General features: G+C 32.0%; 1 protein-coding gene across 4 annotated transcripts in view; it reads right to left on the bottom strand.

Annotated features, from left to right (window-relative positions):
- Positions 1-19,177, bottom strand: part of Rictor (RPTOR independent companion of MTOR complex 2) — a 114,202-nt gene that overhangs the window by 10,872 nt on the left and 84,153 nt on the right. For 3 of the 4 annotated variants that reach the window (XR_003301949.2, XM_026401781.2, XM_026401783.2), the window contains 19 exons: positions 18,471-18,636; positions 18,095-18,196; positions 17,934-17,980; positions 16,775-16,910; positions 16,189-16,388; positions 15,380-15,506; positions 14,916-15,080; positions 14,675-14,751; positions 14,156-14,234; positions 9,934-10,043; positions 9,515-9,602; positions 8,257-8,349; positions 7,785-7,891; positions 7,059-7,288; positions 5,342-6,350; positions 4,994-5,065; positions 2,726-2,903; positions 1,862-1,946; positions 353-586 (listed from right to left, as the gene is read on the bottom strand). Coding sequence is in view for 3 of the 4 variants with exons in the window: in XM_026401781.2 (XP_026257566.2) it covers positions 353-586; positions 1,862-1,946; positions 2,726-2,903; positions 4,994-5,065; positions 5,342-6,350; positions 7,059-7,288; positions 7,785-7,891; positions 8,257-8,349; positions 9,515-9,602; positions 9,934-10,043; positions 14,156-14,234; positions 14,675-14,751; positions 14,916-15,080; positions 15,380-15,506; positions 16,189-16,388; positions 16,775-16,910; positions 17,934-17,980; positions 18,095-18,196; positions 18,471-18,636 (3,305 nt within the window). In the remaining variant the exon portion in view is untranslated. The remainder of the gene's footprint in view (positions 1-352; positions 587-1,861; positions 1,947-2,725; positions 2,904-4,993; positions 5,066-5,341; positions 6,351-7,058; positions 7,289-7,784; positions 7,892-8,256; positions 8,350-9,514; positions 9,603-9,933; positions 10,044-14,155; positions 14,235-14,674; positions 14,752-14,915; positions 15,081-15,379; positions 15,507-16,188; positions 16,389-16,774; positions 16,911-17,933; positions 17,981-18,094; positions 18,197-18,470; positions 18,637-19,177) is intronic. The other variant, XM_026401782.2, reaches the window with a different exon arrangement.

The raw sequence follows: 19,177 nt of genomic DNA, 5'->3' as shown, positions 1-19,177 counted from the left end.
AAACATGTTTTAAAGGCCCAGGAGTTGTTCAGAAGTTCAAGTCAGTCAGTAATGGCATGTCAACTTTAAGAGAGAATGATGAAAACCACTAGACAGATCAGAGTCCTGTGTGTAGGGTATGAGTAGCCAGTAAAGTATTATAAACAAATTAATCATAGGCAATAGCATGAGTGATGAATGGAAGGGGATCAAAATTAGCATGTCCTAAGGAACAGGCTGAGTGAATGGCCTAAGTCTGTAGCAGTAAGAATGGAGTAAGAGGAGGTGATTGACAAGGTTGGTAAATGACTTCTGACTGGAACAGATTCAAATTCAGGTGGATTCACCTCAAAAGACATAATTACTCACTCACCTGAATGACTACATATTGCACTTAGTTGGTTACTGGGCTGGAAACCCAGAATTTCAATACAGACACAATAAAGGCAATTATCATCTGTATGCTCCTGTAGTCCAGTATCTTCTGTACTTTCTAAAAACAAAGAAGCATCTGAATGGATTGAATTCATTATTTCCGTAAGACTCATCTGCTGTCGTAGCAAGTGAAAAGAGTTTTTTACAAGACCTCCAGTTCCAGATGGAAGACCTGTATATAAGTAAATATAAAACAATCTTATAAAGATAGTATTAACAAGGTACCTTTTTTCAAGGTTCCTCAAACCATGTGAAATTTTCAAAGAAAGGAATCTAGGGATGACAACCAGAACTCTTTTATGACTCAACATTTAATTTTAACTGGGGAGAAACAAGAACACTTTGCTAAAAATTATGAAAATAATGATTGCACAACATATGTTATTTTTAACATGGGGTTTTAAATACAAAATGGAAAACTGAGATACTAATTAATGTATCATATCAAATATCATCAAAATTTGCCCAAATAAAAGTAATAATTCTAAGTTGTTAAAAAAAGTCAAGATTATGAAGCTAGTGGGATTCTATATCATGTACAATGAGAATGAGAAATTACACTCCATTTATATACAATGTATCAAAGTGCTTTCTACTGTTATATATAACTAATTAGAACAAATACAAAAACAACAACAAAAAAATGAAAAAACAAACAAAACCTGTGGCTTGCCAGGCAGGGTGGCATATACCTGTAATCCCAGTGGCTTAGAAGGCTGAGGCAGGAGGATCACGAGTTCAAAGCCAGCCTCAGCAACATAGCAAGGCCCTAAGCAACTCAGTGAGATCCTACCACCAAATAAAATATAAAAAAAGGCTGAACACATGGCTCAGTGGTTAAGCACCTCTGGGTTCAATTCCTGGCACCCCCCCCCCCAATAAAAACAACACCTGTGTTTTATATGCAATGTGTTTATAACACATAATTGTTCATAACAAAGAAAGATTATGTAATTAATGAGAACATTTTTATATATCTCTGCATGCCAAAAAATTTCTTTAACCTATGAGAATTACTGTTATATAAGTTTTATATGTACCACTTTTTTGTTGTTGTAGGTGGACACAATACCTTTATTATTTTAGTATTTTTATGTGGTGCTGAGGATCGAACCCAGGACCTCTTTTCTGTTAGGCAAGTGCACTACCACTGAGCCACAACCCCAGCCTCCCATGTACCACTTTTTAAAAACAGAAAAAACAAACTTAGTTTTTTCTTTTTGACAGGCTTGGTATTTAGTTGGAAAAACACTTTAAGTCTTTCAAAAAACCAAACCAAACCAATGGTTTAATTTTAGGGTGACTCAGAACAGTTAATTTCGGTGTAATTTTAAAGTGACCCAAAGGTGGATAAACCAGAAGTTTTAATGTCACCCTACAAAAAAAATTAAGAATTTTATTTTTCATATAAAAAGGGAGCCTTATGAGAACTAAGATTAAGCATTACCTCCTGCATCATGGGCAAATACTCTCGCACCTCGATCATCATGTGGAGGTATATTTTTTGTCTGAAAATAAGGAATATCCTTTACCTACAACAGATACAAATCATGTTAAATCCTGTTATAAAAAGAAGCCCACCTTATGAACATTAAGAAAATTAAGTGAAATACAATTATAATTATTATAGTATGTAAACCTGCAATGAAAAGTTTATTAAAAATGTTAAATTGTCAAAACTTGACAGAACAATCCTTAAAGGCTTTTTATTATATTCTTGATAAACTAAATAGATATTCAAATAATTATTTTAGCATTTATTTAAAATGTCTTTAGACTTTTGAGCAAATGTGTATTCTTTAATACTACTATATAACATCTAGAGATTTGTAGGTATCTCATGGGATTGGGGTAACTTTCTATGGCTGGACAGCACATGTGTCTTCTTTAAATGGCAAAAATAGGATCAAAGATGAAAAAAAAGAATAATTAAAATGAAACTACAAAACAAGGTTAGTAATTTATTAAATTTCTACCAGTAACATACAGATAAACAAATGAAATAAGATGCCAATTTAATTTGAGAAGAAAGAGAATAATCTAGAAACCTGGAGGTGTGAATAAAAGAGTATGGTGTGAATAAAAGAGTATGAGATAGTTGATCAAAGTGATCAAAGTGAATTTTCATCTTAAAATTTCTTTAGAAGAAACTACCTCCAAAAAAAATAAAAATCATCTTTCCCATAATTAGTGTCTACTCTAAATTATAATTTCTAGGAAACAACTTTTACATAAAATATGAAAATATAGGAAGCTAACTCATAGACTGGAAGCGAACTCATAGGGAAATAATAAAAAATCATAATGATACCTGGAATATATCATTAATATCTACTGGAAGAGCAAGACCAATGTAGTCATCTGAGCCGCCATATGTAGCACTGGACACCATGGACCTAACTGAGGAGGATCGCTGCAGGGTATTTTGATTAATGGGACTTAATAAATCTTCTTTATCTAATGATGCATAACTTAAAGCTTTCATGAACCTATAATACAAACAAAAAAAACCTTACATTAGTTTCTTTTTTTAAAATATTAAAAAAGTAGCTGGTCAAATACTAAGCAGTACCATCTTGTTTACTAAAAATGTATAAACACTTAAAAATATCATCTGTTGTAGGCTGATGTACAAATGGTCACCAGCAATATTTTCTATTACCAAAAGGTAGGTTACTGGAATAAATTAAACATCTAGAAGTTAAAAAGAAACTTACCTAGAGATAGAGGTATAGTTCATGTATGATTTTTGCAATCACTCGGGACTGCTGAATTTGTTATTATATGGTTAATCATATATTTATTAACATTTAATATTATATTTAGAAAAACTAAGATCAATTATCATTCTTTGTGAGGTTATTACTTTAGTGATTTCATTATCAATCTAAGATTTATGTAACACAGAAGGTACATCCAATACAGTGAAGTGGAACCATTCATAAATATTACAAGGGAGAGCCTATAAGCCTCTATCATATAACGAAGCACTGATATTTCTACAATGCTAGTAATTCCATAACAAATATGGCATACTGGCTATAAGATGTGACTTTGTAATACAGATTCAGATTCTTTTTTAAAAAAAATTATTTTTTAGCTGTAGAAAGACATAATACCTTTATTTTATTTATTTTAAGTGGTGCTAAGGATTGAACCCAGTGTCTCACACATGCTAGGCAAGTGCTCTACTACTGAGCTACAACCTAGCCCCCAGATTCTTACTCATGCAACAGACATGTAAAAATATTTACTTGGTATCTGCTTTATATACACAAGTTTTTATCCACAAATAAAAATGTGTGTGTGTATGTGTGTGTGGGTATGTGTGTGTATATATGTATATGTGTGTGTGTGGGTGGGTGTGTGTGTATATATATGTTTTTTTTAATTTGGAAACCAAGTCTTTAAAAAATGCTCATGCCATCTCATAGTAAATCAAAGAATTATTTCACAAAACACAAAAAATGCTTCATAAAACAGGGCTATTAAGATTATCAAAACAGAAACCACCTAAAACGACTCTTAAATCTATGATTTTCATAGAAGAGATCAGTGGTTTCCAAATTGTACTGTTACACCTTTCCCAAAAACTCTTCAAAGAATACTGGAGCAGGGGGAAACAATTACTGAATTATTCTTCTTCCCAATACCTATTTCAACTAGCATAGCTCCATTTTTTAATCTTTTCTATGTATTAGGTCTCCATAGGAAACTTTTTTCGTGGGGAGAAAAAAAAAAAAAAGCTTATCTGCTTAAAAAGCAACACTAAAAAAGCTTAAAACCACTGATCTAGTCCAATCTCTACCAGATGAGGTAACTGAGGCCTAGACATTCCAAACTCATGAGCTATACAGCATATATTTGTAATCATGAGCTGTTGACAAGCATGCTTGCCATTTTTATAAATTGTGAGAGGACCAAAGCCAGTGAGTTTCAGTTATATCAGACATTACTGTGTAATCTTTATATTCTACACTGGGAACAAAATTCAATATCTACTACCAGGAATCCCCTCCTCTATTAAATGTGTAATTACTGAAAGAAGACTGAGAATATACTTAATGTTATTAATAATTTAATGTAAGAGACAGATGGATTTCATAAAGTCACTGCCAAAGATGATAATAATACTAGCTAACTTTTATTAAAGGCTTACTATGTGTCAGACACTATTTTAAGTATGGACATATAAAAATCCATTTAAATCAGTATAAATCAATGATTTAAAGCTGAAGAAAAAGTTGTTTAGAAGCAGCTGGCTCAACAACAAAAATCAGTTATGGAAACATTAAATATTAAAATTAATATTGCATTCTTTTAAAGATAAAAGCTAAACTGTTCATTGTGAACAGTTTATATATGGTAGAAAAATCCTTGCTGAGTCCTAAGGAGCAAGTAATTCATTTAGTGTTTATTAGGTGTCCACTTAATAATTATAAATATTGAAAATAATTTAACTGAAATATTCAGTTACTTAAAAACAAAGAAACAATAACAAAAAAAAAACAAAAACAAAAACCAAAACCCCCCCCCAAAAAAAACAGAGGTCAACTTTTGGAGCCTTAAATTGACCTACCTGAAAAGGTTGTTTGTTATTGTAGGTCTTAAGCTCCTGATTCCCCCGACATGCTTCTTTTTAAAATCGATCCTTGCAGAAGCGAGAAATAAATAAAAAAAAGCTCGTGACTTGTGTGTTCTTACAAAGCATGTATGTTTATTTTCAGGGCCTAATGGAATTTTGTATTCCCCCCTCGCAGCTGCAAGAATCCATTTCAAATCATATCGGGTAACAAGGAGCTTATAGCCTACCATAGTAAACAAGTTCTGAGGCTTATGTGGTAGTATTAACCTGAATAATGTTTTACATTTAAATCTGTTAAAATACAACCACTATTTCTTCATTTTTAAATATACATTTGCTTACCTGCTTGGCGTTAGTCTGGACTCAAAACTGTTGGCCTTCATGGTGATGGTATCAGTAAACAGCACATCTTTTGCTGGAGATGCCAAAGCTTCAGAGTGAGATAAGGATGGATGCATTCTTTGCTGCTGTAATCTTTTCAATGTAGCATAGCCAAAAGCATCTCTAGAACTTGTGTAACTGAAGTTACAATCTGCTAAACTTTTAATTGTAGCAATAGAAGGTGCTTTGAGGGACTGTGCTCTTCTAGGAAGTGTATGAGAAGAACCAGGAGGCACCAGGGACACCGAATTTGACTTGGAAAGAGACAGATGGTTAGACTGTGGTGTCAAATAGTGGCTTGTTTTAACAGTTTTCGTACTTACCACAGTACTCATACTTCCACAGTCTGTGTCCATAGTTGTAGCATCTACACCTACTGTCTCTCGTGAAGGACTTGAGCTCATTGAACTTATGCCACTTGTTGTGGTATCTGTATTAAAACTTTGGCTACGAATCTTCATATGTGAACTTGTTGAACTTTCTACAACTAACCTTTCTCGGCTAGTGTTTTCTTTGTGATTCTCTGTACCAAAACTCTTGGTGAATTTTAAGTCATTCTCTCCAATACTTGGAGTACTACCAGTGTCATCAATGTGCTTATTCCCAACAAATGAAGTTTCTAATTGTAATGTTTTCTGAACTGTAGACATAGGTGTGAAATCATCACTATGATTAAAGTCAACGCTGGGTTCCGTAAGTGTTCTGATTCGTCTGTTGCTTGTCTTATTTTCAGATGACATTTTTCCTCCTTTTGGATCACTGCTACTACGATGTTTTTTATTAGGCAAAGTAAGCGAATTTAAAATACGATTCTTCACAAGTTTACTAGAAGCAAAGAAAGGAAATGAATTTTTATCCTTGATGGGTCCAGGTCTATCATAAAATGCCGGCTCTGAATCTTCATTGATGTCAAGGAAAAAGGTACTAGTAGAGCTGCTGCCAAACCGGTCATCCTCCATTATGAACATACCTAGGATTGAAGGGTGAATTAATTAAAGCACATAAAAATAAAAATTTCATTTCACTATTAGTGATACCACATTTCAAAAAAATTTTAAAATCTGTTTTAAATTGTACTAGTTATTTGGGGGAAAAATTAAAATTGTGTTAAACCATTATGCCACATGAAAAGTGCTTCCTTAAAACTCATTTAGATTTGAATAAAATGTAAAATTATGTCATTATGAGGAACTCCTATTATTCCCAAGAAAAGCTATAAGACTCAGTATGGCACAGCTTACATAAAGTTTCCTTTGACTTTCCAAATACTCAAGATGTAATTAAAGGGAAAAAGGATACTTGAGCATGGATGTTTGGTCAGCTGGTATAGACTCCATATGCTAGGCAAGCACTCTATCATGGAGGTGTCTTATGTAAGACACTCCATAATTTAAAATGTACTGTTTTGCTAAAAAATGAAGACGTAGGGCCGAGATTGCAGCTCAGGGGTAGAGCGCTTGCCTAGCATATGTGAGGCACTGGGTTTGATTCTCAGCATTGCATACAAATAAAGTTTCATTAAAATTTTTTTAAAAATTAAAAAATGAAGATGTTTAAACAGTAAGTAAGTAGCTAAGAAAAAAAATAAATTAGGCATGAAACAAATACAGTTAAGTTTTGAAATTACACACAAATATTAGTATTGGCTAACTTTATGTGAACCTATCACAATACTCACTTGATGGTGCAGATTCACTTTCACTATTATGTCTAGAGCTGGTTGACTCTGAGTTCAAGCTCAAGGTACTTGGGATAGATGAGAGTTCATTACAGAGTTGTTCCACATCATCTGGAACAACTGGCCACAGATGTTTGCGACTATGCCTCACAGCATCCCAGTTGTGACATTTTAGAATATCACAGCCTTGTTTGGTTTTAGCTATTAGCCCAAGTACATATACACAGGTCCTGTATGTAAAAAATGTAATAATGAGAGTTTTCAATTTCTGGTTGAGTGTTCTTGGAGCAACCACAGAACAACAAATTTGCTATATATACATCTGAATTTTCCTTAAAAACTATTAAAAATTGTTTAATTTCTGCAGAATTTATATTAAAACTTGTTAGGAATAAATTAGCAACAAAATCATGCAAATCTTTCTAATGAAAGTAATGATTACAACAAAATTTTAAAAACAACATGTTCTTAGTACAAATATGGAATATCTAGGCATTGAATTACTGGACTTCCTGAAGAGTATTACATACTGCATTTTTCTTGTTTACTTACAAGGTAAACTTTAATATTAAAATAAAAGTGGAATAAAGATATTACAGAGTTCATTAAACTCTTTGTTAGAATTTATAGTAAACTAACAGTTATGAACTACAAAATACTTTGCTTTATATCTTATTTATGAATAATAATATATGATTAAAAAGATTTCTGGGTTAAATGACATACCCTCTGATGGAAAGAACTTCACACTGTTTTGCAAGTTTTAGTATATCAGGAATCACATTTTCTTCCTGTAGCAAATTGAGACCCCAATTTGATGAGCCAATATTTCCCTGGAAAAAAAGAAAAATTAAACTTAAAGAAAATACAAGGTTGATTATTTTAAGAGATGTGACAAGCTACCAAGAAACAAATTTAAAGCCATGAGAGAGAAAAATCTGAAAAAACTCTCATATAAGAAATGTTAGAAATAAATTAATATTCTATTTATCTTAGCAAGAGAATCAAAGCCATAAAAACTAAAAGTTTAATCATTTATTCTGTCAGTGTAAAAATAATATTTAAACTGGCAGAAAATGTTAGTTTTGGAATATTTAAAAGTTCTAAAAAAATAATTTTAATATTTTACTATTAATGGGAAAAATGAAAAAGAAAATCTAAAAATTGCGAAGATCTTACAGAAGTTTTTATTACAAACCAAGGCCCAAAGAGATGCTTTCAGTTTTTTAATTTCTTCCCACTTATCCAAATCTGGTGTGCGAACATTGTGACACAGTTCTGTAATAATATTCTGGAAAAAAAAATCACATAAATGTACTCCTAAGTATACTTCCTTATTGCATTGTTAAATCTAAGATTTGCTTTTAGTCATTTCTGCACATTTAAAATTCTGAAGTAATTTTATGTAAAATATCTTATTAGAAAACATTAGTGCATAGGTTCTGAGTTCATGTTCTTATTAGATTGTGTGACTTTGAAAGTCAATTAACCTCTGCCCTCCATGCCTTGATGTCCTAATTTCCAAATTAGGGATTATAAAAGTATGTATCTCATAAGGTTTCATGATTTAATAATCACATATAAAGTGCTCCACAAAGTACATATTGCCTAGTATTGTAAAAAGTCATAATTATTATTTCTTTTAAATAGAAACTAATGCTTAGGTTTTATCATATTTTATAAATAATACCATTGAACAATTCATTTAAATTTTTAATAAATTTATTTTCAAATATTAATATAAGGTTATCTTCCTAACAGTCTTCATAGACATATATAAAAACACATGAAACTATATAGAGTATATTTATGCAAAAGTTTGGCCTCCTGAGATTTAACACTGATACAAAAAAGAACTAAACTGCTAGATCACTATCATTCTCACACATACACATAAATATTTCTACAACTATTTCTTGAAAAAATGAAAAGTTATATTTATTGAAAATACCTAGTTACAAGACATACTATAAACACAGTGAATATACAAACTACAGAAAGAACAAATGCTTGTCCAAACCCATTATATTCCATGAAGTATATGAGAATAGGGATGTTCACAAACAGCGATTTTCAATTTGTTGCTAACTGGCAATAACTGAATCTGTTCAGTTTAAATTCCCAATGAGAGCTGGAAAGAAACTTATTTTTTTAATATGTTTTTAAGGAGATTTTAATTTTTCCAATAAATGACAAAGGAAAGCATTTCAGCTCTTTACTGGGTTGCTTATTCTCCATAGCAAGTTAGCTTTTCCAAAGGTCACACACAAAACAGAGAAATGCATGCAAGCCAGTAATATCCTTAGGGATTACAAACACAGAATACTTAAGTCAATTATAAGACAGATAACTATAAAAGCAATTAGGCCACTGCCTTTACAGCTTCTGAAAAATTTTTCAAAGATAATATTTAGCAACATTAAGATTTTTTAAATATGATAATCATTTAAAATTACCTGTACTTCCAATAAATGACAGCCTGTTTTGTGGTGTACCAGTTGTCCATAAAGGTGTACAGGCAGGTAGACATGAGGACGCTGTAATCTAATATAATAAAGATCTTTAAGATAGCCACTGCTTTATTTAAATATGCTAATTAAAACATTAATAATGTACTGGATAAAATACAATTCCCCAACATATATAAAAATATGGAAGTGTGATGGCATGAAGATTTCTCTGGAAAAATAAGAATTTACTAGGTCTCACAATACTGGTGAGAGCTGGGACTAGAAAAAAGTGACTCCTATGAAACATGAGTATGTAGAAAACTAAAAAAAAAAAAAAAAGATTCTTTACATTTGGTTTTACAATTTGGTTTTAACTTTGACAATAAGGACTAATAATAAATTATTCCACAGACTGGACTACATACCTTTGGTTACTCCGCCGAACATAGTTATCACCATCAATAGGCTTCCGATAAGTAGTAAGTGCTTCATTAAGTTGCTCTTCAATCAAGTCAACATATTTTGAATTATATTCCTAGAAGACAATACTTCTTAAATTGTATACCGTTTCATAATAACATTCACAAAACTTCTGTCAGGTACTTAACAAATTTTAAAAGCATGTTTATGAGAAAAATAAAAAATCTGTTTAGAAATTTAAAAATTTTGGAAAGAGGAGAAATGACCACACAGAACAAGTTTCAAGTACAGTGGTGAAAAAGAAGAGTACTTCTTTCATATATGAGGCCAGCTTATTCAAAAAACAGACAGTAAAAACATCAAAGACATAAAAAGTAACTATAAGATAAAATGCTTTCAAAAACAATACCACTATAGACATAATTAGCAAGAGTCAAAAACACAGAAGATCCAAAGAATGGTAATACCCAATCACCATCATAATTATGTGATGGTGTCAACAATGATTTATTTATAAGGTTTTTAGTCATGAACTATTTGTCTATATATTTATTGTAAGTCTATTTTTTTCAGTAGTGGACAAATTTTTTTCTATAGAAGGCCAGATAGTGAATATTTTTTGTAGGCCATATATCTGTTAACCCTACCAACTGTCATTTTAGAGAGAAAGAAGCTATAGGCAATACAGAAATAAGAATATATGCATTTTAAATAAACTTTATGAACACTGAAATATAAATTTCATAAATTTTCACTTGTCACAAAATACTATTATTCTTTTGATTTTTTTCAATCATTTAAAGATAGAAAAACTATGCTCAGAAGGTCACATTAAAACAGGCAGTGGACTCTATTTGGCTGGGAGGTGGGTCAAAATTTGCCAACCTCTGACTAAATAATGATCTCAGATAAAAACTGTCTCAATAAAATAGGAGTAAACTAAGGGAAGAGAGTCATGTTTAACCAAATTTCTGAAACCAATCAATCTCTAATTGGTACTATGAATGATAGTGTTTCTCTTAACTCTAGAAAAATTTTCATCTTAGATACTTTGTTACTGTGATTACACAAGCATCTATAGGACACTTACATGTGGCTGAATGCACTAAAATCACCATAGTCCATTAAGTAACCAACCTAAAAAGTTGACAGCTACCCTAAAAGTCAGCTCTCTGAGTTGGCTGACAAACGGAACGCAAAAGTGACTTCCTCCCTCCTATCTTCAAATTTACTTTCACAGTCCTCTACACAATCTTCAAACTTTCTCACAGGAAGAGTTTTCTCTACTTTTTACAGACAACTCTCTTCACATCTGTGCTTTTGTTACATTCTATTCTTTGCCAAGAATCCATTTCATCAACTATGTCCCCTTTCCTACCGTTAGTCTATCCTCTCACTAGGTCAAAAAAATTCTAACTTCCTCACTCCTTAAAACAAAAATAAGATTTAAACAGTCTGCCTACTTTATGACCTGCTCTAAACTACTGAAGGAAATCAAAAGTAGAAAGAGTATAATGTTCAAGCTTGGGGATCTATAATTAGCATATTCTTGTCAGCCTCAACATATTCATTCACAAATCAGAAATGACAGAATGTATTTCATAGGACTGTTGTGAGGACTGTATAAAATACTTAAAAAGTGCTCAGTCCAATGGTAAACAATGTTTTCTTTCCTTTCTCTAATTAGAGAGTAAATTACATTAAACTATGGTTTTATACTTTCCATTACTGCTTAAACTAAATGTTTCTACAATGCAGCACATTTACAATTTTTACTAAAACTGCTATAATAAAATTCATCAATGATCTAATAATCTAATTTAACATCCTGCTTTACAGTTTTGATCTAATGTGACTTCACTGGCCTCTCCTTCCTGAATCATCCTTTACTGATACCATTCTTTTTTTGAGGAGATGGGGTACCAAGGATTGAACCCAGGGGCACTCAGCCACTGAGCCATATCCTCAGAACTAATTTGTATTTTATTTAAATACAGGGTCTCACTGAGTTACTTAGCTCCTTGTTTTTGCTGGGACTGGCTTTGAACTCGTGATGCTCCTGCCTCAGTCTCGGGAGCCACTGGGATTACAAGTATGCACCACGCTATAACCCTTCTTCCTAATAATTTCTTCCCTTTGTCCCTTTCTTTCCCTATTAAGCCAGGGTGTTCTCTAGGAGAAAATGTTGTCTTCTCTCCTTTGTGCTGATGCTTTCTCTAGTGACCTCATTCATTTCATGTTTTAACTACTACTATATACTGTCATCTTCTATTCATATCTAAATTCCAGACCCATATTTTCAAATGCATCCTGGATACCATCACTAGGTCATCCCACAGAAAACAATTCAACATATTCAAAATTCACTATCCTTATGCTACAAACCACTTTTTGTAATCATGATCTCTTAATGATGATCCATTATAATTCTGTCATTAAATTAGAAACCTTGTAAGTCAAACTGGAATCCTCACTCACTTATATACAATCAATCCACAAATCCAGTCTACCTTATTTTTAAAATGCCTAGAAAATGTATCCTTGCCTATCAACCTCACTATGAAGTTTAGACCCTCATCGATTCTTGCTTACACACTAGTGTCAGTATTCCTAGACCTTTCCTTTGATAATCAGACTTCCATTTCTATGCTGCAATCCATCATGTTTACAAAGCACAGTTCTGACCATGGTAACTATTTAAAGACTTACATGATTCCCCACTAGTAGAAAACTGAATCCCTTAGTATGATTTAATGTAGCTTGAAAAATTCTACAAACTAGTTCTAATTTACCATTCTAGCCTCATCTTACCATTACCCACTGGTTCTAGCCCCAACTACACTGGAATATGGTTTTCTTCACAAGCTTATGAAGTTTCAATAACCTATACAGATTTATTCTGTCTCCTTGAGCACTCTTTTTACAATTTGTTTGCCTACTTACTCCTCAAGACTATTTAAAATATCACATTCTTCATTGAGCCTGTCCAAGTTTTGTTTTGCTAGTCCCTACTGCAGAATCATTAATCTCTTCTTTGTGTTCCCTTGTACACTTGCATGTGCCTTTATTATGCCCCTGCTACCTGAAAGCATCACACCAAATTTGCTAAATAATTTCCTAATTTGTCTAATATGGCAATCAATTTCATCATGTTAATAGGTTTAAATGTCTTCTATTTAAAACATAAAATTATTACGTGTTATTTCGGCTCCTTAATTCATCAATTATTGAGACTGAAATGCTTTAAAGTTTTAGGACTTTTCATTTCCTTTTTTTTTTCTTTTTTATTCATACTAGGGATTGAACCCAAAGGAACTCTCCCATTGAGCTACATTCCAAGCTCTTTTAATTTTTTTCTTTTGAAAAAGGGTCTCACTTAGTTGCCCAAGTTGGCTTTAAACTTGAGATCCTCCTGCCTCCAGCCTTTGGAGTCTCTGGGATAACAAGCATGCACCATCATGCCTGTCTACTTTAGTACTCTTAATAAATAAAAATCTATGAAATAAGGATCAATACAGACAATGTAATAAACTAAAACTATTTAAACAAAGGACAGGAAAGAAATGATAAATGGTTTTAAATGATGAAAATCTAAAAATGTTTACAATGGTTTAGATTATTTTGTTCATGGGTTTTCTAAGATGCTTTAACAATTTATAATGCTACAAACAAAATAATGAAGCCACAGGGATAACCAGCTAAAGAAAAGCTAGGAAGTTGGCTTATACCTTCAAGGTACCCCGTTCTTACCTGGTTTCCTTACTACCTATGACAACAAGAACTTTGTTCTGATTCATGTAAAGTAACATCCTAAAATAAAGCTTAATTAGATGATTACATCTGCTTAACTAGAATAGTTTTCAATCTTCCTTCATTTGGAAAATTGTTTTAGTTTTAGCATAAAAGCACACATGCAAAGTTGTAGTCTATATAAAGGATCAAGGAATAAAAGAAATAATGGTAAAATAGTGTTGACAAATTACAAGTAATACATAAAATCAAATGAATTTAAAGCAAAATTTCAATAAGATACATAAAGTCAACATTTCACTATAAAAGAAATAACTACACTTAAAAATGGCTAAATACATAGGACTAGAACTTGACTTCATATGAATATTTAAATATTTAATCTCATTAATTTTAAAACACTGATGATATTTAAAAAACCCTCTAAATTTACAAATGCATTTCTCAGGATGAAAACTTTATTCAATAAGAAGTTACCTTATGCCACTTTTCCAACTGTTTTGCTACATAACCTCTTTCATTCAAGTAGGAAAACCCTTTTGGAATGGAGAGAAATCTGTAAATTAAAACAAGACATAATTTAACAAAGGGTCCAGTAAAATATTTTTAAAGAGCTAAAATAACTCAAACAAAAAATGTGATAAAAGAGATAAAGGATTTTAGGAAAAGCTACCCTTTAAAGTGAAAAGGTCAACTATAATTTACCAAAATATCAATTACAAATGTTTTTTCAATCTTTGAAATACATATAAACCTAATCACAAAGACGATGCCATGAAAAGCATGAGAAAAACAGAAAACAAAACATCAAGAATAAAAACGAACAGAGTTTCAATATTAAAGAATGGGTACAATTAAAATAGGCGTATTTCAGAAGATACAAGGTAAACTCTTTCAGAGTACTGTTCCTATTCAGATATGAATCCAACTTTAACATACACTACCAAAGAGAAGACAACAGAAAATATAACCACAAAAGATTTACTTAAAATTTACCTTAGGAGGAGAAGCAAACCCTTGTCCCCAAGGTGAGATAAAGCTGGCTTCATCTGAATAAGAGCATGAAGATTAGCCTAAAAGAGAATATTATGTGACAAATTAACATTTATATAAAGATACTCCATTCTTTTTTCCAAAATGTATGTATTATATATTTTCATAAAACTGTCAATTAAAATCAAATATTTTAATAGAAATTCATGTCCAAGTATTTCATTATTTAAAAATGAACCTTCACCTTGTCTTCACAAGCTTCGTCAAGGATATCCAGGGCTTCAGAAGAAATTGTTTTGTTTTTATCATGTAGCTGAGTTACTAGTAACTCAATCCCCCAATTATTGAAGAATTCCACATTAGCTCTCAATAATACCCTCAAGTGTTTTGTTGCATATAACCTGCAGGCCTATAAAGATAAAAGGTTAGAAAGAATGAAATTGATAGTCTAATCCTTATCATCAATATTTATTTATTACTAGTAAAATAACATACTTTTCTTTCCATCTAAGAGCTTCATACTATTTGATTTAAAAAATATATAATGTGTGTACACACACACACACAATGTGGAGTTCTTCAGAGGAACTAAAATTTTAAAGTACACTGAATTCACATCCCGTATTCTTAGAATCTATAATTTTAGTTAGTCTAAAATTTACAAAGTATCTGTTATAAAAAATACAGTTTTATTGCCTATGTACTCACATCAGTAGCTGCTGTTAGGATTTTCGATAGAATGACTCTAGCCAATCCATCTCTGCTATAGTCCAAGCTAGAAACAGTCAGTTTTAGCAAGTGATCTTGGTTTTTCAAGGAACAAAGATTTAAGAGGCTAAAAAACGGAAGAAAATAATGAAGGTTACTAGAAATTACTATACTGACTCACTAATTTAACAAATTTTCACAGCTTTATTGAAATGTAGTTGAAAAATAAAGTATATATAATTCATATATTCAGGTATACAATGTGATGACGTGATATTATATATTCCTTGTGAAATGATTACTACAATGAAATTAATTAATACATGCATCATTATAATTCCCCTTTTTTATGTGTGGGTAAAGAGGTATAAATGCAAGTCAACAAATATTTTTAAATTCCTAATATCAATAAGCATTTGTAAAAGAAAACATTTAATGTCAAATATCATATAAAGCTAATTTACAATTTTTTAAAACATTTTGATTTTTAAAAATAAAACCAAACACATGTATACAGACTAAAAAGAATAACATATATCCAAATTAAAAATAAAGTTTAGGTCAGGCTTGGTGGCGTAAGGACACAATTCCAGCAGCTCGGAAGGCTGCAGAAGGAGGATCAGGAGTTCAAAGCCAATCTCAGCAAAAGCAAGGCATTAAACAACTCAGTGAGACCCATCTTTGAATAAGAATACAAAAACACGCTGGGGATATGGCTCAGTGGTTAAGTGCCCCTGAGTTCAATCCCTGGTACTCAAAAATAAATAAAAGTTTAGGTACACGCTATAACAAAATCTAGGGATGCTCACCACTGAAATACACTGCATTTTTCTAGCATTTTGACTCCATGAGGGTGACAAGAAAGTGTTCCAATAAATAAAAAGTAGTGTTGACTAAGAGTAGTCAATAAACCATTATTTTGAAGACTTCTTTCAGGTTTCATTCCAGATGAGGCATTGAGCCACTGAACGATATCCTTTACAAGATCTTCTAAATATCCTTGTCCATCCTACAACCAAAAAAATAAAAAATAATCAAGTACAAAAATTTAATAACAACCATGAGCTTCTAATAACAGATAATAATCACTGGGCACTTGTTGTTTTCAATCCCATTTGACACAACATTACCTATAAATGGATATATTCTCCATTTTACAAAAGAGTAAATAAAACAAATCTCATAGAGGGCAGATAACTTGTTCAAAGTCTCATTTCCAGCTAGTTATTAAGTTGGAATTCAAATCTAGGTCTGATCTGGACTAATTTCTTATGTTTCTAAATATAGCCTTATGTCTACCAAGAAATAAAGCCAAAACAGAGGGTGGTAATAGTGAAAGAAGAGGGACAAATTCAATTAAAAAAAAATTGCTCTGAGAATATTCAGAGTGCTTACCTCTTCAGACTCAAGAAGAAATTCTGTAAACTGGCAACCAACAACTGTGAGCTGCTTGGACTTGGCAAAATCCAAATCCAGGTTAGCATACAATTTACTGCTGGGCTTATAAAAATAAAGAAGTCTTCTTACAAACCTAAAGTTCAAAATAAAATTAGCAAGAAAGTGAGAAACCAAAACAAATTTTAAAATTTTCATCAAAGGTCATGCAGAATATATTTTGTCTCAACTACTTGGGCAAATGGTTAAAAAACTTAATAAACACATTTGGTACATTTCATCAAAAAAATCTTCAAAGTAAAGAATGTCTTTAGGAATAAAAATTTCACAGGCAACTGAACTTATGGACATAATTTGTAATGTTTCAATAACTTCCAATACTGGGTGGGTTGGTTGGTTGTACTCTCCCTTCAAGTTTAGCTCATTTTAATTTCATGCACTACAATCTAATCCAATAGTGGCAGCCAGGTCCAGGAGTTAGGAAAACAAATTTCAAAAAGACATCATATCTGTTCTCAAGGAGTATGAAAAGTTAGTACTGAGCTTCTCAATTTCAGCGTAATTTTTATGTTCTGTGTATTCCTAAGAACTTGATATAGATATTAAGTTACATATCATGAGAATGTGAACACACTGAAAAAAATGCTATGACAACTTCTCAAATACAAAGTAAGACCCTCTTATCCAATGATATTAGTATTGGATCAGTTGGTTAGCTGAAATTCTGAAGTAAAAACACATGGAGAGAACAGCACAGTAGTCTGAAGTGTTCTATATGCTATGACCATTAGCATGTTTTACAAATGGTATCGGTTAAAGAGAGTGTTAAGACCAAGAATATATAACTCTTCAAAGTCTGACATGAGTAAAAGTAGATATTGTATATTATATTGCCCTCATTTGATACCCAGTTTAGACCACTACATGGTTGGTATTAATCCAAGTTAGGAAAATTATCTCAACAAATTCCTTTGATCCAAAACTAAGAGAATATACATAACTAGAAAGAGAATTAGCTGATGTGTTTTGATTAATTAAAATAAGACCACACATAAAATGCATGTATATATCTATTAAAAACAAATTATTAAAATGTATGTATCTTTAAAACACTAATTAGTACTTTATCCAAGTTCTTTATATAATAGTTTTTACATACCTGTGCAACTGTTCATCTTTATAGTTCCTTAGATTTACATTTGGCCACTAGAAAAAAATAACATGTTACATGTATTTATCAACTCCTAAACACATAACTGTAATAAATTATAATTAATAATAAAGACAATCAATACTTCACCATGAAGTTTCTTGTCATACCTTAAGAATGGTCCCTATAAGATTCCAATTCCATTCAAGATTCTCTTTATGTTGAAGGACTTGGCTATCTCTAAGGTTCATTAAAAGAGCTTCCTCTGTGTCCTAAAAATCACCACAAAGTAATAGGGATAATTAAGGCCAACTGTCCTCACATCAGAAAACTAAGTTCAAATTTTAAAAATAAAAAGAATTTTTTTTTCATTGAAGGAGAGATCCTCAAAGTTTTTAATCTTAAAAAGTTATGAATATCCGGTTCTAAACTGTCTAGTCATTGTAAAACTAGAAATCTGAAATCCATTTTTACAAATGAAATAGCAAAACTAAAACAAGTAAGTACAGGTATACTAAACTTCAGGGGTTAAGAATTAGCCAGTACCTTAAGAACAAATATATCTTTCTGAACTCGAAGATACTGATCCCGTTTCTGATGTGTTGCCATGGCTTTTTGAATTATGTGATCTAAATGAAGGCTGTAGGGCTTAGGTCCTCGTTTCTTCATTTCATGGAAGCGTTTTAAACAGTTCAGTGCTGCACTGGCTCGCCTAACAAGAAAAATCAATTAATGCTGCAGGAAGATAGGCATCTTTTTAAAGCAATCATTTTGATAACTTTATAGTTTGGATATCCACTTGAAAGTGATTTTAGGGTTACCTAAAAGCCTCATGAAGGCTTGCTCCCCAATGCACTAATAGTTGGAGGTGAGGCTTTTAAGAAATGACTGGATCATAAGAGCTCCAAACTGATCACTGGATTTATTCATTTGATGGACTAATACTTTGAATGAACTATTGAGAGGCCATGGAAACTACAGGCGGTGGGACCTATTTGGAGGAAATAGGTCACTGAGAGCATGTTCTGAAAGGGTATTTTCTGCGCATGGCTCCCAGAGTCTCTATTTGTGTTTCCTTGCTGCCAGGAGCTTAGTAGCTTTCCTCTGCCATGCCCTTCCATCATGATGTTCTGTCTCATCTCAGTCCAAAGCAATGGAGGCAGCAGACAATGGACAGAAACCTCTATTAACTGGGCGCACAAAATCCTCTTCAAGTTGTCTTTCTCAGGTATTTTTCACAGTAACAAGAAACT

The sequence above is a fragment of the Urocitellus parryii genome, chromosome 1 (assembly GCF_045843805.1).
Source record: "Urocitellus parryii isolate mUroPar1 chromosome 1, mUroPar1.hap1, whole genome shotgun sequence".
Classification (NCBI taxonomy): domain Eukaryota; kingdom Metazoa; phylum Chordata; class Mammalia; order Rodentia; family Sciuridae; genus Urocitellus; species Urocitellus parryii.
The sequence above is the reverse complement of the archived record's forward strand: the minus strand, read 5'-3'. Positions and strand labels throughout refer to the sequence as shown.